Source organism: Puma concolor, chromosome E3, assembly GCF_028749965.1.
Source record: "Puma concolor isolate L17-30 chromosome E3, mPumCon1.1.hap2, whole genome shotgun sequence".
Lineage (NCBI taxonomy): Eukaryota > Metazoa > Chordata > Mammalia > Carnivora > Felidae > Puma > Puma concolor.
The window spans coordinates 19067535-19090447 of NC_141682.1; the positions used below are offsets into that span (position 1 = coordinate 19067535).

The window sequence follows — 22913 nt, forward strand, 5'->3', positions numbered from 1 at the left end:
GAGAGAAGCCGCTGCGGAGGACGACTGGTTGCGGGTTCCCGGGGCTGCGGGTCCAGGTGGGGTAGGAACTGCTGTCCGGGGAAGCTAGAAGGGAGGGAGAGCTTAAAGAGGGGCGGGGAGGAGAGGGAAGAGAGGAGAAAGGAGAGGGGGAGACAGAGAGAGTGGGGAAAGGAGAGGCTGAAGGGGAGAGAGGAAACTGCCGGAAGGAGAAAGGAGAGGGGGTGGGGGAGGAGGAAGAGGAGAGTGTTGAAGGAGAAAAAAGAGGTAGAAGGAGAGAGAGATAGAAGGGAAGAAAGAGAAAGGAGGGTTGGAGGTATTTGAAGGAGGTGAGAAAGAGGGAGCTAGAAGGTGAAGAGAAGACCTCAGAAGGAGACAGAACCAAGAGTGGGAAATGTGGAGGGGAAACAGCCCAGGGGGTAACCCTGGAGCAGCCACAGAGGGAACCGGTGGAGAACTGGGGGGACAGGGGAACTGGGGTCTGGAAGATGCCCCAGGCCTCCTGGCCAGGGCCTCCCTGCCCATCGTGCCTGCGTGGCCATCGCCCCTGGCCTCCTCAGCCCTTACCGTGCTCCTTGGAGCCCTCACTTCCCTTTTCCTCTGGTACTGTTACCGTCTGGGCTCCCAAGACATGCAGGCCCTGGAGGCTGGGGGTCAGGCTGGGGGTGTCAGTGGAGGGCCTAGGGGATGCTCTGAGACTGGCAGGCCAAGCCCTGGGAGCTCTGGGGAGCCTGGGGAAGGACTCAGGACAGAAGGCCTAGTGAGCCGTCGCCTGCGGGCCTATGCTAGGCGCTACTCCTGGGCGGGCATGGGTAGGGTGAGGAGGGCAGCTCAAGGTGGTCCAGGCCCTGGGGGAGGGCCAGGGGTCCTGGGCATTCAGCGCCCAGGCCTGCTTTTCCTGCCAGACCTGCCCTCAGTCCCCTTCGTGCCACGGGATGCCCAGCGGCATGATGTGGAGCTCCTGGAGAGCAGCTTCCCTGCCATTTTGCGGGACTTTGGGGCTGTGAGCTGGGACTTCTCAGGGACAACTCCTCTGCCTCGGGGCTGGTCCCCACCCCTGGCCCCTGGGTGCTACCAGCTCCTGCTGTACCAAGCAGGCCGGTGCCAACCCAGCAACTGCCGCCGGTGCCCGGGGGCCTATCGGGCATTGAGGGGGCTGCGGAGCTTTATGAGTGCCAACACCTTCGGCAATGCTGGCTTTTCTGTCCTCCTGCCTGGGGCCCGGCTTGAGGGTCGCTGTGGGCCCACCAATGCCCGGGTCAGATGCCATCTGGGTAAGTAGATGCTGCCTACAGACAACCTCTTTGCCTCCACGATTCCTCCTCCAGACTTTTCTCTGCCACCAGAGCTTTCTACACTATGGTTCTGATCATGCCTCTCTTCTCAGAAATCTTCCATGACTCCCTGTTGCCCACAGCAGCATTTCCTGAGCTTCAGTTACCTGCGAACCATCTTCATAAGCTTTGCCATGGTCATTTTCCACCTGTACTGTTTTTCTCGATACTGATTCTCCCTACATTTTGTCTCGCTTATTTAAAAGGAATCTTTAGAGAACAATGATAAACAGTATTACTTGCTCCAAATAGAAAGGACTCATAAAAACAAATTTAAACTTAAAGAAAGAAGCAAGCTTTAAAAATCCCAGCCAAATACTCTAGTCTCTCTGAGGCTGAAGCCTCCACTCTGTTCCTTTAGAAGGGAGCAGTGTTGGTGGGGTGTTAAAGTTATGGTAGCACCAAACTGAGATTCTCTTCATGTTTTAAAAGCTGAAAGAAAATGGAAAAGGAAACATTTTTTGTTATTTAATGTGCTGTTACTTAAAACCTTGTTTTGCCTAAAAGCATTTTGTGTGCTACCAGTTTGACATGTCCTTCACTTCGAAGAACACCGGTCTCAGGATCAAGTCCAGATTCCTTCTCTCCTCATCTCCCACCAGTTCCCGTCCTCCCCTTCCCTCCCACCATGTGTTAAATCATGAGAGCTTTCTGGCTGATCCTGGCAGATGCCACACTCACGCTATCCTCAGTCTAGAATCTCTTTCTCCCTTATCACCTCCTGGAAAAATCCTACTCAGCCTTCAGGACTCCACTTTCAAGTGCCGCACTGCCTCTGGGAGGTCTATTCCCCATCATTGGAGTTGGTGCCCACTTTTCTCACAGCACTCTACTGTGTTGTGGTCCTGGGGCCAAAGTGGATCCATCAGTATTATACTAATGAGGGCCAAGCACACATTAAGTAGCTTCTTGAGTTAAATTGGCAGAAGCCCAAGAAAAGCTGCCACTTCCTCCAGGGAGCCTTCCCTTTTCTCTGAAACAAATATTGTGCTTTGCACTGCCTTTCCTGTATCTCCCAGCACTTCAGCTGCTACTATATCGTAATTACATTTGGTTCACCTTCCAGACAGCAAAGAGGGACACTACATGGGATGCTTAAGACTTGCAATTCTGCATTTTGACTAAATGGGGTGGGCCCATTTGATGGAAGCAGGGGTGTTGGATGCCTGGGTCTCTTTCCACAGGCCTGAAGATTCCTCCTGGCTGTGAGCTGGTGGTCGGGGGAGAGCCCCAGTGCTGGGCTGAAGGACACTGTCTACTGGTGGACGACTCCTTCCTGCACACAGTGGCTCATAATGGTAATGGGCTCCCGTTCTGCTAGGAGGGATGAGAGACTGAGTGAAAGGGAATAGAGACTGCAGAATCAAGCCCAACCCGCTTCCTGTCCTAGCACCATCATTTTCCAGCTGCATGACCTTGAACGAGTCCTATAACCCCCAAACACCTGTGAAATGGGGCGATCACCTTCTTTATTGGGTGACTGCAAGGATTAAATAAGTTAATGTAGGTGCATAGCCAAGTGGTTAACAGCACAAGAGTCTGGGCCTGAACCACCTGGGTTCCAGTCCTACCTATGGCACTTACTAGCTGTGTGATCTTGCGCAGGTTATTTAATCTCTCTGTGCCTCAGTTACTTTGTATAAAATGGGAATAATTGTGGTACTGACCCTCGTTTGTTCTGATGATTAAGAGTTAACACATACAAGGGGTTAGAACAATGCCTGGCACTTATTTACAAAGTGTTTGCTGTTAGGAGCACCTGGCGAGTGCTCTGGCATGTAAGTAATTAATGTCAGCTGCTCTCTTGTCTCCATCCCCATGTGCCCTAGGCTCCCCAGAAGATGGGCCTCGAGTGGTCTTCATCGTGGACCTTTGGCACCCCAACGTGGCTGGGGCTGAGCGCCAGGCCCTTGACTTTGTCTTCGCACCAGACCCTTGAAGGAAGGGGCTCCCTTCAGACATCTGGGCTGGAGAGATGCTGCACTCAGGGATGGCTTGAGTGGTAGCCAGGACCGCCTCTCCACTGCAGGGGGTGGGGTGGGGCTGCGGGTGGGAACGGACCAGCCAACACTGAAATACAGATTTTAAATCCTCTCCTAACTCCTGACTACCTTTTTCTAGCTACCAGCCCAGTTCAAGGCTTTGGGCAGGAGCTCCTGGCCTGTCCCATCCAACTAACCAAGTACCTCCTTAACACAAGCCATCTCCCCGATCCTCTCCCTCAGAGCCAGCACCAGACCCTCAACTCAACTTTATTCCAATAATTTAATAGAAAATTAAAATAAATAATATGAAATAGATTGAGAAGATGGCTGAGCTGGTGCAAGCCCAGGCCAGCCTAGTACAAAGTTAAGGAGGTGGGGGGGGGGGGGGCTGGTGGGGGAAGGACGAGGGAGGGAAACTACCCTGCACGGCGGTGGGGAGGTGGTTCAGTAAGGGCTGGCTTGACACTTTGGCGTGTACTATGTGCTGAAAAAGCGGGGGGGGGGGGGGGGGGGGGGGAGATGGGGTGGGGAGAGAGAGAGAGAAGGGGAGAAAGGGAGCTCTAAATCACTCTAAACCAGCTGATGAGGGAAGAACAGGACAAGAATGGGATAAGGGAACAAATGCAGGCCTTCTGAAGGGCTCTGACCTAGGGAGGGGGCTGGAATGTACCGTGCTGTTAGCAGTGAGGTGGGAATGAATGGAAAAGGGCCACAGTGAACTGTACCATGCGATGAAGGGACAGAAGATGGGCCCACGACTTGGCCAGCAAAGCCGGGGCAAAGGTATGGGAAAAGGAGGGAAAGAGAGAGGAACTGGGTTCCAGTGGCAGGAGGAAAACGGGGAGAAAGGTCAAAGGTCAGTCCTTGAAGACAATCTGTTGGCCATGAGGACGCTCGTCGTGGGTGATGTGGCGCCGGACATGGATCCTGCGGACACGGTGCTCTCGGTTCTCCTCATCCTCCCCTCGGCCTGCCCCACCACCTCCAGCTGCACCCCCTGTGGCCTCCAGGAGGGCTGGGTCTGGGCCCCGGGGAGTCTCGTAGATCAGGATGTTCAAGGTCTCCTCAAAGATCCGGGCCTCTGGGAACTCCACCTGCAAAAGGCCAGCAACCCCCAGCTCCAACCCTCTGATCCAGATACATAGACATGCCCCTCCCCCAGCTGGCCCTGCACTGGCACACCCCTGAGCCTTTGCAATCACAGGTTCTTTGGCCTGGACTATCTTCTTTGCAAATTTTTTACTCAGCAAAGTCTTACTTATCCTTCAAGGTCCAGCTCTAAAGTCAGGCAGAGTTATTTGTTTTCTCTCCTTTGCTGCCAAGTCTCTTGGTATGTTCTTTCATTTGACAAATTTTTACTGAAGTGACTGCACTGTACCAGGCATTGTTCTAGACATTGAGAAGATAGCAGTGAACTAAACAAAGTTTCTATCTGCAGGAAGTTTACATTCTAGGGGGAGAACACAGACATACAAGTAATAAAAAGGGGGCGGGATTGTCATGGCCAGGAATGTTACAATTTTAGAGAGGGAGTTCAGAGAAAGTCTCTGGAAAAGGTGACATTGAACCAAGAGACAAAGGAGGAGGGAAGGAGCCGGGGGGATAAGCAGAGAAAGAGCAGTCTGGGGAACAGGCAACAGCAAGTGCAAGAGCTCTGGGGCAGGAGTGCACTTAGTATAGTAAGGAGGGAGGCAGTGGAGAGAGTGGAAAGGAGTGAAGTGAGGAAGTGATGGAGGGTCTCTTTGTGTGGCCTGGAGGGATATAACTAACTTTTAACAAGCTGCATTCTCATTACTGGTTTATCTTGTTTTCCCAATTACAGTGGAAACTTCTTAGAAGGTGGATTGGTCACTCATTCATTCATGCATGCATTCAGTGAATGTTTCCTAGCTTTCGCTGTGTGGCAAGTGCCTGTCTAGTACTAGAGAGATAGGAAGAAAAGATAGACCCCCTACGCTCAAGAAGCTAACCCCTTGCTGCTGGTGTGACAGCCCCCTATCTCCGCCTCTGCCTGCTGCAGACTAAGAAGGAAGTATGATCAACTCTGGGGTTGTGGGGTTGAAAGTTCATGAGCGAAGGTGTCCCAAAGAAAGCTGTGCTTGACTTGCGTCTTAAAGATTAAGCACAAGTTCATTAGGCAGACGGGGCTGAGGAAACAGTCTAAGAAGAGGGACAGTGTGTACAAAGGTGGGGAGGTATGAGATAGCACTGGGTGCTCAGAGGGTGTATCTGAGGCTCTTCCCTCAAATTAAGGTCAGAAGGAAGTAGATGCCATGACAGAGGGCTGGTACTTAACCAGACATTTCATTCACCTTGATTTGAAGCCTGGTGCAAAGCTTAGTGCAGAGTAGGTGCTCAGGAAGTTATCTGCTGATGACTGTCATGTTAATGACTCAGGAATTATACACTCACTTGTTCTAAGAGACCTGTGTGTTCTAAGGTCCTGAGGTTTTAAAAGCCTATTTTGAGTCATGGACCCTTCTGAGATTCTAACAACTATGGTCTCTCTAAATGGAAAGATGCATACACACTCCCAAACTTGCAAACCACTTCCAGATAGCCTGGAGACCCAAATGGCCTAGGTAAAGAATCCCACTGTAATCCAACACCTTCATTTCATGGCAGAGAAACAGGCCCACAGAAGTAAGGTGACATGCCCAAGGTTACAAAAGACCCTGGAACTTGGAACTGCAGCTCCTAGCTCCCAGTAACGGACTCTCCGCTGCCTGGTCTGCTGAGCTGCCTTTGTCCAGTCCAGGGTCCTGGTGCTGCCCACCACCACAGCCCTCCCTGATCAGACTCTGAACCCCTTCTGACCTTGGTCTGCTTCTTTTCCGTGGCATAGACAATGGAGGTGCAGCACACCTCGGCGATTTTGCGGCCCTGCCCGTAGAAGGACCAGCAGCAGATCTCGTCCCCCAGTACATCCTTGAGGAAAAGCAGCCGCCCATGGAAGCGCAGGGCCAGTTTGTCAAACAGCTCGATGTTCTTAAGTAGGTTGTCATCTGAAGTGCTGAGGACCAGGGGCCAGGAGGCCTCAGTACACTGGCTTCCTGCCCGCTGTTCCCCTAGCCTAGGGGCCCCCCTACCCAGCACTCTGGTCCTGCCCAGGGGTTTGGTGCCCAGCAGGGAGCTTCCTCCACCCCTGGGGCCAGGCTAAGCAGGCCTCAGGGAGGACCAGCATCTGCGGAGCAAATCCCAGCACAGCAGAGTGGCTCCCAGTGCAGGCTCTGGGGCTGGGCTGCTTCACCTAACGTCCTAGACCAGCTGCTTTTTAACTGAGTGATACCAGGAAAGCTACTTCACCTCTTGGTGCCTCAGTTCCCTCATCTGTAAAATGGAGATCACAATAGTACCGACCTCAAACGACTGTGAGGATATGAGTTAATATGTGTGAAGAACTGACAGCAATGCCTGTTACGGAAAAGCACTTAGTAAATGCCAGCCATTATCATCTAATCCTCACCTCAAGCCTGTTTACTGGTGATCACATTGAAGCTCAGGAATGAAAATGACCTGCCCAAAGTGCCCAGTGGGTAAGTGACAGAGCTGGAACCCTGATCTAGGCAGGCCTTCTCTTTGTCCCTCTGTCCCTCCCCATGGGCCCAGACCTGGGGTGTGCTTGAGCTCAGGACTCCACCCGGTGCACCTCCCGCCCCGTGGTGGTCACCTGGTGTAGGAGTACTTGTTGTTACTGCGGTTGTGCAGGAGCTTCACCACGGGCTGTTGGCGGAGAGAGCATGGAGAAGGGTGGGGGTCAGGCTGCAAGGAGAGGCCCCCGGCCTCCACCCTACAGGGCTCAGGGGCCTCACCTTGGAGGTGCTGGCCAGGAGCTGCTGCTCCTCCCGGGGAGATGTCACCGTGGGGATGAGGCACAGCGGGGACAGGTTCTCCCTTTTTTGCTGGAGAAGAAGCGGAAGGTGGTTAACAGCACAACCAAAGGTCACTCACTCCCCCACTTAAAAGCTGTCAAAAGTTGTTGTTGCCTTTGGGGAAAAAAATTCAGACTCCTTAGTGGTCCACAAAGCTCTGCAGGATTCAACCTCTCCGATCTCATCTCTACCACTCTCCCCTACTTGCTGGGCTTCAGCCCCACCCATAGCTGTTCCTTGTGCCCACCCAGGTGTTTGCTGTTCCCACTGCCTGGAATGGTCTACACTGTTGTATGTATGGCCGGCCCCTTCATACCATTAAGATAACTCAAACAGTACCCCCCAGAGGGTGCTGGTCCAATTCCTGAAGCTCCCTGACCACTACTAGAGTAAAGTAGGCTCCTCTACTTCCTTTTCACATTAACAGCTCATTCTTCATGGCTCTTAGTTCTTCACATTTTCTCACTTTGGGGTATGTTTGCTTATGATCTGGTCTCTTCTCACCTAGGGAATTCCTAGTATACAGTGGATGCTCAGTGTCTGTTCAATAAATGAACTTGGTTGGGTGGGATGAGGTCTGAGGCAAAACCAGATACATGGGCTTCTTTCCTCTTTCCTGTCTTTAAGAATCTTTATGCCAAAACCCCTCTCACCTCTCTCAACCAGAAGATCTCTTAACTAGAAATTCCAGAAGATTTTTAAAAATTAGGGCACCTGGGTGGCTCAGTCAGTGAAGCGTCTGACTCTTGGTTTTGGCTCAGGTCATGATCTCACCCGGTTCATGTGTTTGATCCCCACATCGGGCTCCGTGCTGAAAGCGCAGAGCCTGCTTGGAATTTCTCTCCCCTCTCCTCTCTCTCAAAACAAACGAACAAACAAACAAACATTAAAAGAAAAAAAACTCATATGACTTTTTCTAAAATTAACATGGAAAAATAAAAGTCTATTACTTAGGTCAATTTTTAAAAAGAACCAAGAGAAAAGACTGACTCTATCATATATTAATGTATCCTACAAAGCCATACTAAAGAAAACAGTGTGGTTTTGGTTTGGGGGAACAAACAAGAAACCAATGGAACACAACAGAGAGTTTGGAAACAGGCTGGTATATATATGAAAACATATTTATAAAGAGGACACCACATATCAGTGGGGGCAAGTATGAAGTATGTATTGGTTATTGCTGTGTAATGAACTATCTCCAAACTTGGCAGCTTAAATCAACAATAAATATTTATTACCCTAGTGTCTGTGGGTCAAGGATTCAGGAGTGGCTCAGATGGGTCGTTTTGGCATAGGGGTCTCCCTTGAGGTTGTAGTCATGTCACCCAGTGCTGCAGGAATCTGAAGACATGCCTGATTTGGACGGTTTGTGTCTGAGAAAGCTTATTCATATGGCTGGCAAGTTCATGCTGGCTGTCGGCAGGAAACATCTCATCCCTGTCATCTGGACCTCTCCGTAGGGTTGCTTGCGTGTCCTCACAAAATGGCAGCTGGCTTCTCCGGAGCAGATGATCCGAGAGACCAAGGTGATGGGCTCAATGTCTTCCATGACCTAGTTTTGTCAGCTCTGTTCAGTGTGGAAGGAAACTACATGAAAGAATGAATACTAGGGAATAAGAATCACTGGGGACTGCCTTGGAGGCTAACTAACTCTACAGGCCACCTTCTGGCTTTGATTCAACTCCTTCCCATTGAAAAACACACTTCCTCCCTCCCAAGATCCCCCAAAGTCTCATCCTATTTCAGCATCACTTGAAGTACAGAATCTTGTTATCTAAGTCAGTGTAGGTTGGGATAAGGCTCCTTAGGTGTAGTTCCTTAAGTACAGCTCCGTAAACATTTCCACTCTATCTGAAGACCTGTGAACTAAAGAGACCACTCATCTCTCCCATATACCTACTATGCAGTGGTGGAACAGGCATTAGCACAATCACCGGGGCACTCTCGTTCAAACGGTTGGGGAGGAGGTAGGTGGCACACGGAAGTCACTGTTTCGTATCAATTCTGTAATCCAGTTGGAGGAATACTGGGAGCTCTCTGATGCCTACTCTTATTCAGAAATGATTCTCTATGGCTCTTGGCTCTGCCCTGAGTCATCCTTCCTTTTCCATGAAAGATAATCCATGCTCGCAGCTCCATGGTTTCCTGCCAGTAGAACTCTGGGGGTCCAAAGGTCTTGCACGGTCTGTCACTTTTGGTCCAAGCTGGCAGTGTTTCTGCCAATATAATTCTCTTAAAAACTTAATGGGTGTCTTGTGAGTCTTGGGGTTCAGTTCATTAGACAAATGCCACACCCACAGATCTTCGTGAGATAAGCTGTCCTCTACTTTGGGCTTGTGCTGAGACTGCTGAGGGGTAACACCCTTAAGTTTCTTAGAAGCACTATTATTTGATTCAAAGGTTCTCTGAGGCATCTTCTTGGATATTTCTGAAGTCTTAACAAAGGATTTTACAATCATATCCTCAGTTTCATCTTTAGATCATGTTTTACTGAGAATGCCCTATATTTGATCTTTGCCTGGAAGCCATTTGTTAATTTTAACATCATGCGTTACCTGGAAAGGCTGGGGACTTTCAAACCCAGTAATACCTGGCTCCTTTGTGTTCAATTGTTTTTCCTCTTGCTTACCCTCTCCTCTTCTATTTTACTATCAGCAACAATAAACCCAGTGGCACCTTCAACATTCTTTCTGGAAATCTCTTTAGCTAACCACCCAGATCATTAGGTACATTTTCCACTTTCTACATTACTGTAGGAGACAGTGTTGTTAAACTTCTGCCACTACATAACAAGGATCCCCTTTACACCAGTTTCCAGTAACATTTTCATCCCAGCAGCCTACTCCAAGGTCATCAGACTTCTGTGAACAGACCCTCTCAAGCTCTTTAGGCTTTTATTAATATTCTCCTCAAAGCCATGCCAGCTTGTGCCCACTTCCCAGTTCTAAAGCCACTCCTACACTTTAGAGTTTTGTTACCACAGAACCCCACTCCAGATACCCAATCTGTTCTCTATTGCTGGGTAATAAATTACTACAAATTTAGCAGCTTACAACAATAAACATTTATTATCACACAGTTTCGGTGGATTGGGAACTTGAGATCACCTTAGCTGGGTGGTCCTGGCCCAGGGTCTCTCATGAAGTTGGAGTCCAGACATTGGCCAGGGCTGTTATCCGAAGACTGGACTGGGCCTAGAGAATCTGCTTGAGATAGTTCACCCATATGGCTGGGAGTCTGTGCTGGCTATTGGCTGAAGCTGGCTATTGGCTTCAGTTCCTCACCAAGTGAACCTCCCTTGTCCTCGTGTGGCAGCTGGCTTCCCCCAGAGTGAGTGACCCGAGACAGGCAGAAATGGCAATGTCTTTTATGACTTGGCTTTAGAAGTCACACACCATCACTTCTGCAATATCCTACTGATTACATAGGTCAGCCCTATTCAGCGTGGAAGGGGACTAAACAAGAGCATGAATAAGGAGGAAGTAAGAATTGTGGGTGGGCATCTTGGACACTGGCTACCACAGAATATTTAGTAGGTGGCATTGAGAAAACTAGTTCACTCTATGGAGGACAAAAAATAGTTAAATCCCTTCATAATTTACATTTATAACAGTGAATTCCATTTAGACCCATATATGAAAGATAAAACCATAAAGCTAATAAAAGATGTAGAATGGAAAAAACAAACAAACAAAAAACCTTTTTAAGCAAGACCCTGAAAGGATATACCATTAAGGGGGGAAATAAAGGAGCGGGGAGGAATTTGACATTAAAAATCAAGAATTTCACAGGAAGCCTGGGTGGCTCAGTCAGTTAAGCAGCCAACTTTGGCTCAGGTCATGATCTCACAGTTCATGAGCTCGAGCCCTGCATCAGGCTCTGTGCTGACAGCTCAGAGCCTGGAGCCTGCTTCGGATTCTGTCTCCCTCTCTCTCTGTCCCTCCCCCACTCACACTCTGTTTCTCTCTTTCTCTCTCTCAAAAAAAATAAACATTAAAAAAAATCAAGAATTTCTCCAGTTAACAACGGAAAACGTGACTTTACAAATAACCCCAGGTCATAATGTTGAAGGAATAATAACAATTATAATTACTCCACAACCCTAATGAAACTACTGATTCACATAAGGATTCTCAACTGGTGTGTGGTTGATAACTGCCATTCACACAGTGCATAAACTTTACACAGATTGCTTTACAGCTGGCACGAAGGAAGTGTAACTATAATGGAGGGATCTGACCATTATCTGAATCTAGGAGCCAATTCTGAGCATTACCAATGATGGGTCATATTAACAATATTATGGGTCACTTCATATAACACAGTATGAAATACATAAAATTACCCACAATGTATTCTAACCAAAATGTTTAGTGTCAAGTCTTTAAATCTACAGTCTGGTTTACAGAAAACTCAGAATAGGGTAGAGTAACAAACCAAATGACACCACAGGTAAACAACCACACAAATTTGGAAAGTGGGTCACTGTGCAAGACAGCTGGTGGTCTCTTTAACAAGTCAGCATGAACAAAAAAGGGATGGTTTCCGGCTGGAAGAAGACTTAAAGAACATAATAACCAGATGTAATGCAAAGATCTAGACTGGATCCTGGTTTAGATGAGTCAGCTATAAAAGATGTTTCTAGGGGCGCCTGGGTGGCGCAGTCGGTTAAGCGTCCGACTTCAGCCAGGTCACGATCTCGCGGTCCGTGAGTTCGAGCCCCACGTCGGGCTCTGGGCTGATGGCTCAGAGCCTGGAGCCTGTTTCCGATTCTGTGTCTCCCTCTCTCTCTGCCCCTCCCCCGTTCATGCTCTGTCTCTCTCTGTCCCAAAAATAAAAATTAAAAAAAAAAAAAAAAAAAAAGATGTTTCTGGAACAAATGGAGAATTTGTATACCCTGGATGTTAGATAAGAAAAAATTTTATTGACATGGAAAGATGGCAATTATTAACAAATAAACAAAAAAACCAGACTACAAAACAGCACATACAGCACGACCATAATTTGGCACACACACACACACACACACACACACACACACACACACACGAATAGACCCAGAAGGATATTTGGTGCTTTTATTTTTTTTGATTATCTGTGTTTTCTAAATTTCTACAATACATATATATACTGCTTTAAAAATAATAAATGGTTATTTATAATAAAAAAAAATCAAGGATTTCTATTCAACAACAGATGCCACAGACAGGTGACATTTCAAGAGAAAATACTGGCCACAATTAAAACTGACTAGAAATTATCTGAAACAGATTTTCTCAACTAGGATTCCTCACCCAAATCGCAAACCCAGCAAATAAATAATTTGAGTAACTATTTTCTCAATTCTTCCAAGGATGATAAGCAAATAGTACCATTCTAGCTGCACAGGAGGAGAATAAACTTATTATGTACAATATATGCCTTAGGGCTTAATTCTCCCCAGGAACTAAACTAAAATATGCAAGGATCTTCTGCAAAGCAACAAGAAAAAGATAGGAAACTCAGTAGAAAATTTGGTAAAGAATATGAATAGGCAATTCACAGAATGGGAAACCAAAAAAGTGAGTTAAGCATATGAAAAGATGCTCAATTCATTAGTAATCAGAGGCATGCAAATTAAAATGAGATCACTCCATACGAATCAGATTTGCAAAATTAGAACACTGGATGATGCTGTGTGTGGTTGAGAATATGCAGAAACGAGATCCCTTATGCATTGCTGATCAAGAGTATAAAGTGCTACAGTCAATGGGGAGAGTAATCTGATGATACTTGCTGAAATTTATTTGTATGTGTTCTGTGACCCAGCAATTCCACTCCCAAACATGAGAAACCCTGGCCCAGGATCCACACTCACAGTGGCAGGTGGCACTGTTTGTAGGGGAAGGAAGTAGGAGGCAATCTAGGTCTCCAACCTCAGGGGAATGTATAAATAAAATATGGTGAATACAAGCCATAGATTCTTGTGCAGCAGTCAGAAGTAAAGAACTAAATGTACATATAGCAACATGAATAGATCTTGAAAAAAGTGTTCAAACAGAAAACACAATCAATAGCTCAATGCCATTTATGGATATTTAAAATGTACATATATAAAACAATGCTTTTAGCTTTTCAAGGGTACAAACATAATCCAAGTATATGTATCAAAACATTAGAATTGGAGGGCTATCTATGGGTCAAAGGGAAATGGGCAAGGGACTGGGAATGACAGGGAAAAAGTAAAAAGAGAAAAGATTTGTATACACCAATAATGATTAAGTACCACACACTGAGGAGTATGATGAACTCAATTCTCTAAACCCAAATCTTAACAACAAAAACAAAACCTCCAGGCAAACAAGAAAACTCTGAGTGGGGTGAGGATGGGAATGGTGTCAGGGAAACCTGGAAAGGAGGCAGCTGGAGTACAGAGGAAAAAGCACTGCACCTGGGAATCCGAGCTCTGCAGCTTACTGGCTCTTTGACCTCGAAGGCATCCCCAACTTCCCTCCTTTATGTCAAACAGGAGGTACAAGATGTACACACAAATAGATAGCAGAATTGCTCCTGACACACAGTGGGTGTGAGGTAACACTGGATAAATGTAGAACTACAGAGCAGGAACCCACTTTCAAGATCATTTAATGCAATGGTTTTCAAACTGCAAGTGGTTACTCATTAGTGGGTCATGAATAAGTTTAATGGGTCCCAAAAAGCATTAAAAAGAGAACAGAATATATCAGTGTGTATTTCACTAAAAGTATCTTTTCATAAAACTCTTATTTAAGTTATATATATGTGAGTATAAAATGCATTTTTTCTTCTATGGGATGCAGTTTGAAAAACATGGATATTGCCCAAAGGAACTCTGTATGTTTGGATTTCCAGAACCAGTAAGTATTCACTAAGACAACAGAAAGTTGTTAATAGTTGCCACTTTTTAACACATAAAGGGCATTAAAAAAAAAACCTCATTATCTCCTATTAATATTGTATCATAAAAGAAAGGACATGTTTAACATTGTAAAAGTAGAACAGAATAAAAGGCTTATGTAAAACTCACTACACTGTACATATTTTTCTTGTTTCCCTATCTTTTGGAACATGAGGACAGAATACCAGAGGTAGGAACTGATTCAATCAAGGTCGTTCAGTGAGCTGTGGGAGAGGTGACACTTAACCCACAGGTCCTGGCTATGCTTTCTATCTCCTCAGAATCCTAAGAGATCCATAGAAGAGAAGCCCAGCAGTTGGGGCTCTGGAACCCCCAACCTGTTGTATTGGGAGCAGTTCTGCTTCTAGGATTTCAATGCTATTTAAAAAAAAAAAAAAAAAAAAAAAGTTAAGAAAAAGAAAAAAAACCAAACCTGGTTGGAGGTGGAATGCTGCCTCCCAGGACAGAACCAAATCACACAGGTCACTATATTCTAGTTTAAATTAGTTTTTTGTTTTTGTTTTTTCCTAGTGGCACATGGAGTTATTTAAGATTTCTGAGCAAGGAGGAGAAGAGATTGGGATTGTGTTTAAGGATCATCATTCAGGTGGTAGTGTGAGAGCTCCATTAGCCAGGTAGGAACAGCAAGGAGGGAGCAGTTATTTAACAACTGCATTAGTCCTGGCATGAGGTGGTGAAAGAGGTCCTTCTTGAGGCAGCAGGGATACAGTGGAAAGCACCCCCAAATTTTCTGTGGTCATGACCAGTCACAGCCAGGCCACAGGCAGCATCTCTGGACAGTACCCCATACGCCTCTTCTCTCTCTCTCTGTTTTTTAATGTCCTAGTATCTAACTGCTTGGGCAGCTCTCCCAGGGACACGGGCATAGGGTGGGACCCAGGGACCCTCACCTGCAGTGCTAGCTGGCAGTCCTCAATCAGGCCCTGTACCAGGTAGTAGCGCGCTTCGCCTAGTAGCTCCCCCAGCTCTCTGGTACTCTCAGGCAGTGGCACGGACCCATCCCGCAGGTAGTTGAGGATTGTACCAAAGTGACGGCCGCTCCGGTCAATCAGCACCCAACCTGGTGGGGTGGAGAGAGGCAGGAGGAAGGCTGGCTTTGCAGGTGGCTCCGGAGCTACTAAACTTTTATGAAAAACAGATTTTCTCTCTTCGAGTCTGAATACTGATCTGTCTCAGACTGCTGCCATCCCCAAGAACATCCCTTTTAAAAATCTCCAGTGAGTTTTCCCATAGGCCCCTTTTTAACAACATATTGCAGACACAGAGAATTAACTCCCTTCCAAGTCTGTCCCATGTTGAAAAAGCTCTCACCGTGAGAAAGTTATTACAGATTACCGTATCAACAAACTCTAACCTTTGGTGTTAATTCTGACCATCCTACTTAATTAAAATGCCTACCCCATCCTCCAGTTCACTACCATTTTAACCTTTATATTATTCATATAACTTATTACTATCTGCAATTACATGTATTTTTTGCATGTGTACTTGCTCATTATTTTCCTCCTGCTCCCACAAAAAAAGTAAAGTCAAGTCCACAAGACTAATCTTGTTTGATTCATTTACCAAAGTATCTCGGACACTAACTGATGCTTTACAAATAATTGCTGAATAAATACATTCTTCAATTTCAGATATTTGAAGACTGAACTCCACCTCTGAAATTTTAATTCTCCTGCTCTTACAATCCTCGTTATATCCCTCTAAATCCCCCCCGCCCCTCACAAAAACTTTAAGGTTCCACCGGGGCATGTGTGTCCAACCCTGAAGGCAACACTCCAAGAACGTAAGGTTCACCTGCCAAAGAGAACTGTCCACCCTCCATTCTGGTGTCCCTGGCAAACCCAAAGCAGCCCTTTTCTACAATCTGCATTTACAGATGAATCCCTAGAGTGTACAGGGACCTGTGTTACAGGAACACGCTAACAGACAACTCCTCCCGGCTGGTGGTTAGCAGTGCTGAGGTAGAGAGGCAAACATAAGGCTAAGCAGTTAGAAGGAACCTGAAGGTTGCCTGGAAGGGCGCTGCTGGCAGAAGGGCTGGTTCCCAAGTCGTTTGGGCAGAGGAGTAAAGGGTGGGAGAATTGGAGGGAAGTGATAATAAAAATTCTGAAGTGACATGTTGAATCACAACCGTAGCACCTGTTGCGGGGGGGGGAAGTGATGTTCCATAAACATTGGTTATTTGCAGGGGGTGAAGGACTGAGGGAGATTATGGATGAGAAAGGGGAGATAAGACGGGATGTGGGGCTGGAGGGAGGTGAATAAGAGTTGAGTGGACGATAGAGACGAGAGAGGGGGTAGGAGGAGACTGGGCGAAGAAAGGCAGACGGGGATCTGGAAGACCACACAGGTGAGGGCGGCGCGGCGTACCTCCCGCATCGGTGAGCACCTCTGCGCGGCCGCTGAACATGGCCTTGAGCATGGTGTCCTGTCCCGTGAGGGTGCGCAGCGTGGTGTAGTGCAGCGAGCCGCCCACGTTCAGCTTCACGTACTTGCTGTTCGGGGTCAGCGGTTTCAGACCGTAGGCGGCGGAGCCAGGCTCGAGACCCGAGGGCTTAGGCGCTTCCAAGGACGGGGCCTCGGCCGCCGCCGGGCCCGAGGCCTCGGCCGACATGCCGGGGAGTGGCGGCGGACGGCTATCCTAGGCTCTCTCCGCACCCTCCGGCGGCTCCCAAGTACCCGGAGACCCAAGCCCTCGGGTCACACCACCCGGCCCGCGGGACCTCACGCCGCCGCTACTCGGCGGCACTGGCCCTCGGCTCCATCGCGCCGATACCGCCCGGAAGCCGGGGCCGAGCAACTGCGCAGGCGCCTCAAGGTCCCGCCCCCGACCTCGCGGGCCGGCGGTGCGGAGCATGCGTGCTGGCCTTGGGCCCGGTTGGGAGACAGCGCTCCGCCTACGGCGGGGCGGGGCCTTGTGCAAGGTGGGCGCCCCTCCGCGAGCCGGGGACCCTGAGTGTAGGAGGCTTCCCCCACCCACTCCCCTCCCCCCCGGTCGCGAGTCTGCCGTGGAAAACGAGGTCTCCTCCGCGTCGTTGGGTCTCTGCCCTCAGAGCGCTTCGTGGGCGTGAAGGGCAAGGTTTCCCGCCTCCCATCGCCGCGTTTTTGACAAACTGAGAAGAGCTGCGAACAAAGCACCAAGGGAGATTCTTACAAGAGACTGCTGTGAGGTGGCCTTCTAGAGGAGGTGACAGGAGTGCTAGGGCATTCAGGGTGTGAGTAGGTAAGGTCTAGAGGGAGTGCGTCCCTGAGGAGGTGATGCGGGGCCGAAGCAGAGAAGACGCGGCCACGTGGAGGTGTGAGGGACAAGAGTTTCGGGCTGTGGGAAGGGCACAAACACAGACTCCAGGCCAGAACGCGCTTGGTGGTTTTGAGGAGCAGAATGAATGTCAAGGGTGGCTGCCGCAGCCAGGTAAGGGTCTCAGAATCACGGCTGATGTCACGAGACAGCCAATCCTGAAAGAAAGAAGGAATAAGATCGGAACACCTTGTTGACAAGAGCGTGTGTTTTATCTGACTGAATCTACTTTCCTTCTAGAAGCTGCTACTTCAGAGATTTAATAATGGGCCTTTAATGTCTACAGGGAAAAACGGAGTTGTAGTTTCCACCATACCCCCAGTTCACGGAGTGATCCTAGGCAAGCCACCTCTCTCTGGGCTTGGTTCCTTTTTTGCTTAGCGAGGGGTGCAGATTTCAGTGCCCAGGGATGGGAGTGTAAATGAGTGGGGTGGGCCATTGTAAGGCACTGGGGAGTAATGGGGCCTGGGGTGACCCAAAGAGTTCATGTTTTACCAGAAGGGATTGTCGATTGTGATTTTACAAGTGTAGCTGGTGAAAAAGAGAAAAGCAGCCCATCACAGCTGAGAGCTGGTGGGCACTCTCCCTCTAGAAGCCTTGGTATTGCCAGGAGCTGGCCTAGCACTGTCAGCCGGGCTATGGTGTTGTCCTTTTGAGCGTAAACAATTTCACAGAACTCCCAACATCAGACAAAGGCAGTCTCTGATGGATTGAAAGACCGTTTCATAATCATGTCTGAACACAAAAACAAGAACATTGTCCCAACCACAAAAATGACCAAACATAACTCTCCTCCACAGTTTGAGTGACTGCCTTTTTATTTTTTTACCAAGTACGGCTTTAATCCTTGATCCGTTCCTCCTAAATTCTAGATAAGAATTAAGATAACCAAAAAGAATTATCCCTACCTCCTGACAACTTCCAACCTAGTGCAAATCTCCCGTTTCTCAAACCCTCCTTGAAAATCATCCAACACAAGCCTAAATCCTGTAATAAATAAGTCCTTCCTAACACACGCTTGCTGAGATGTCCATGATGGGGTTCCCCATGGTGTGCCATCGCCCGTTTAACTACAGGTGTGTTCCCGTTGATCTTTGGCTGGAGGGCATTGTCAGAAATGGGGAATCCACAGAGATTCAGCTAAAGCCCTTACCACCGTGGACTGGAACCCTCCACTCTAGTAATAATGTACACATCTGAGATCCCTTATGTCTCGGAGGTGCCATCCTGTCCATGACCAGGAGCCAAGTTCTCACTATATTGAGCTCTAATATTTTGTTAAGACCCTTATGTGTTAGGATTATTTTGTTTTTCTTGGTATAATGTCCCCGTTGGTTTTTTGGTTATCCAATTAGATTTTTATTTTTCCTTGGTAAAATTGTTTTCGGGCTTTTTATAACTGCTATTATGGTCTGACCTCCTGTCTAGTGTTTTGAATGCCATTTGTCTATAACAGGAAACGTTTCTAGGGAAAGGACAGGTATACAGTCCTGGATGTCTAAGGGCATCACAAACCTGTTACTGCTCAAACTCTAATGATTGAACGTCACTTGTCCCTTTAAGAAGCTGGAGATGCCAACCACTCAGGGGTCATATAACTAGTTAGCATGCTGGAGTGTCATTTATTACCAGGATAAACCAGACAAATCACTCTATCAACCAATGCCCAATAAGTCTGTACTATAACGAGTCTTAGAGGCTATGAAATTCAAAAGGTATCCTCGGACCAGTGTCTTTTGGATAAACTTTGCAGCAGATTGCCATTTTAAATTGCTATAAGGTCTTCTTCCTCAGTTTTGTTTGTGTCCCTGCAAACTTCTTTGTTTCATTTCTTCTGACCAGAATCAGGACATTTTCTCTGGTCCCTGTCAATGAAAATTGGCCTTTGGCAAAGTTCTGCAGATGCAAGGTTGCACAGCATCCTTATGGATCCTTGTCTCAACTAAGATTGGGCCAAATACCTGCTTCCTTCTCACAATTATACTAACTTGTACCCTTATCTCTCTGACACAGTCTCACTAGGGACAATTTAGAATTGCAGTGGCCCCTAACAAGATTATTTATTTGAGAGGTACCTTAGAACAAAAAAAGGAAGAAAGTCTCCTGAGGAGATTATTTGTCTTATTTGTCAAAAGGAGAGATTATTTTATGGGGTGCCTGGCTGGCTCAGTTAGTAGAGTGTGCAACTCTTGACCTCAAGATTGTGAGTTCAAGCTCCGTATTGGATGTGGAGCCTACCTAAGAAAGAGAGAGACAGAAAGAGAGAGAGAGAGGTTATTTTGTTTAACATAGGTGATTATTTCATTTCCATACTTTGGAGATTAATAAATGCTGACTTTTTAATTGTATAGCTGTATTACATTGCCAAGTGCCTCATTTATTTTTTTTTAAATAGGCTGGAATATCATTGTGTGTGTGTGTGTGTGTGTGTGTGTGTGTGTGTGTGTGTGTGTGTGTGTATTATGTCAAAATGTGTTTTTGTTTTTGTTTTTTTTTTAACATTTAAACTGTTTTCCTTCTCCTTGCAGGAAAAACATGAATTAGCCTTTTAGAGTGATAGTTTTATAGCCTTAAGTAGCTACCTCTCACTTTTTTTGCTGTCCATTTTCTTCTCTTGGAAAACTTTAGGGAATTATTCTGTTGAATGTGTGCACTCTAGAAATATCTAATCTAGTTAAACAAACATGTCTAAACTAATTGTTAAACTATATATGATTTCCTCAGTGTGCACTAAAAAGTTTATTTATGTAATAGGCTTTGTTATTATAGTACAAAATAAGAAAAGGCCTCAGTTCAAAGATAAAGGAAGAGCTTTTGGCATAATCCAATGTCTTTAAATTTAAATTTGCCATGTAAAAATAATACCAGTACGATATTTTGGTTTGTATAAGATCAGTGTCAGTCTTCTTGTGATTTAAACCTTCTTATATTTTATATTGATTTTAAAAGTTAAGTAAATTATCCTAGTTTTCAGATACTATTTTCCTTAAAATATTTTTCTTTTAAAAATAGTCACCATGTTGGGGTGCCTGGGTGGTTCAGTCAGTTGAGTGTCTGGCTCTTGATTTTGGCTCAGGTCATGATCCCAGGGTCATGGGATCGAGGTCCACATCTGGCTCTGTGCTCAGCATGCAGCCTGCTTAAGATTCTGTCTCTCTGCCTCTGCCCCTCTCCTCCTCTCTCTCTCTCTCTCTCTCTCTCTCTCTCTCTCTCCCTCCCTCCCTCCCTCAAATAAAAATAAAATAAAATAGTCACCATGCTGTACATTACATCCCCAGAACTTATCATATAATTGGAAGTTTGTACCTCTTGACCACCTTCATTCATTTCCCTTACCCAACCCCTGCCTCTTTCAATCACCAATCTGTTCTCTGTCTCTATTAGTTTTGTTTGTTGTTGTTGTTGTTTAGATTCCATATATAAGTGAAATATTATGGTGTTTCTCTTTTCTTTATTTCACTTAGCATAGTGCCTTCAAGTTCCATCGATGCTGTCACAAATAGCAGAATTTCTTGCCTTTTTATGGCTGAATAGTATTCCATCGAATATACATATCAATCACATCCTCTTTATCCATTCATCTATCAGTGGACACTTGGATTGTTTCCATATCTTGGCTATTGTAAATAACCCCTTGGCTTCAATAAACATAGGGATGCATATGTCTTTTTGAATTAGTATTTTCATTTTCTTTGGGTAAATACCCAGTAGTGGAATTACTAGATCATATGGTATTTCTAGTTTTAACTTTTTGAGGAGCCTCCACACTGTTTTCCACAGTGGTTGCACCAATTTACATTCCCAATGACTGTGCACGAGGGTTCCCTCTTTTCCACATCCTTGCCAACCCTTGTTTTTTCTTGTCTTTTTGATATTAGCCATTCTCACTAATGTGGTGTGATATCTCCTTGTGGTTTTGACTTGCATTTCCCTGATAATTAGTGATGCTGAGAATCTTTTCATGTATCTGTTGGCTATCTGTATGTCTTCTTCAGAAAAATGTCTATTCAGGTCCTCTGCCGATTTTAAAGTCAGATTTTTTTTGGTGTTGTATAAGTTATTTATATATTTCAGGTAAAAATATCATTATTGGAGTTTTTTTTTAATGTTTATTTATTTTTGAGAGAAAGAGAGAGAGAGAGCAGGGGAGAGGTAGAGAGAGAGGGAGGCACAGAATCCAAAACAGGCTCCAGGCTCTGAGCTGTCAGCAACAGAGCCCAACGTGGGGCTTGAACTTATGAACCGTTGAGATCATGACCTGAACCAAAGTCGAACACTTAACTGACTGAGCCACCCAGACACCCTAATCCCATCATTGGATAGTCATTTACAAATATCTTCTTGCATTTAGTAGGTTGCCTTTTTGTTTTGTTGCTAGCTTCCTTTGCTGTGCTAAAACTTTTTATTTTAGTGTAGTCTCAATAGTTTATTTTTGCTTTGTTTTCCTTGCTTGAGAAAACATATCTAGAAAAATGTTGTTAAGGCTGGTGTCCAAGAGGTTACTGCTTTTATGTGTTCTTTAAGAAGTTTTATTATTTCAGGTTTCACATTTAAGTCTTTTTTTAAAAATTATTTTATGTTTATTTATTTTTGAGAGACAGAGAGAGATAGAGCACAAGTGGGAGAGGGGCAGAAAGAGAAGGAGACACAGAATCCAAAGCAGGCTCCAGGCTCTGAGGTGTCAGCACAGATCCCGATGCGGGGCTCGAACCCACAAACTGAGAGATCATGACCTGAGCCGAAGTCAGATGCTCAACCGACTGAGCCACCCAGGCGCCCCTCACATTTAAGTCTTATCCATTTTGAGTTTATTTTTGTGTTTGGTGTAAGAAAGTGATCCAGTTTTGCATGCAGTTGTCCTGTTTTCCCAGGATAAACTGTTGATTGATGAGACTGTCTTTTCCCTATCGTGTATTCTTGCCTCCTTTGTTGTAGATTAATTGACCATATAAGTGTGCGTTTATTACTAGGGTCTTTTCTGTTCTGTTGATTTATATGTCTATTTTTTGTGCAAGTACCATACTGTTTTGATTACTATAACTTCGTAGGATAACTTGAAATCAGGAATCGTGATACCTCCCACTTTGTTCTTCAGGATTGCTTTGGCTACTTGGAGTCTGTTGTAACACCATAAAAATTTGGGGATTATTAACTCTTGGTACTTTATTTTTTTTAAGTTTATCTATTTATTTTTGGGGGGGAAGGGCAGAGAGGGAGAGAGAGAGAATGTCAAGAAGGCTTAGTACTGTCAGTACAGAGCCTGACACAGGGCTAAATCTCACGAACCATGAGATCATGACCTGAGCTGAAATCAAGAGTCAGATGCTCAAACCAACTGAGTCACCCAGGCACCAAATATCTCTTTTCTTTAGATATTTGTTTCCTGTATATTGTTTCCTCTACAACTATTCTTGATTTTTCCTTTCCTAGATTCAGTCCTCAAAATTAGACTAATAACACTATTAGGATATTTTTTATGCCTAA

The 22913-nt window shown here is 46.0% G+C and overlaps 2 protein-coding genes across 2 annotated transcripts; one reads left to right on the plus strand and one right to left on the minus strand.

Moving 5' to 3' along the window:
- Nucleotides 1-196: 196 nt before the first annotated feature.
- ASPHD1 (aspartate beta-hydroxylase domain containing 1) lies at nucleotides 197-3631 on the plus strand. Its single transcript, XM_025920615.2, has 3 exons — nucleotides 197-1271; nucleotides 2516-2629; nucleotides 3161-3631. Exons 1-3 carry the CDS (start codon nucleotides 392-394, stop codon nucleotides 3268-3270), a joined length of 1104 nt encoding a protein of 367 aa, XP_025776400.1. The 5' UTR covers nucleotides 197-391; the 3' UTR covers nucleotides 3271-3631.
- On the minus strand, nucleotides 3578-16932 carry KCTD13 (potassium channel tetramerization domain containing 13). The gene is made up of 6 exons (XM_025920311.2): nucleotides 16502-16932; nucleotides 15019-15188; nucleotides 7129-7218; nucleotides 6987-7039; nucleotides 6134-6329; nucleotides 3578-4410 (listed from the first exon to the last, which is right to left on the minus strand). The coding sequence occupies exons 1-6, from the start codon at nucleotides 16743-16745 to the stop codon at nucleotides 4174-4176; spliced, it is 990 nt and encodes a 329-aa protein (XP_025776096.1). The 5' UTR covers nucleotides 16746-16932; the 3' UTR covers nucleotides 3578-4173.
- Between the last annotated feature and the right edge of the window lie 5981 nt (nucleotides 16933-22913).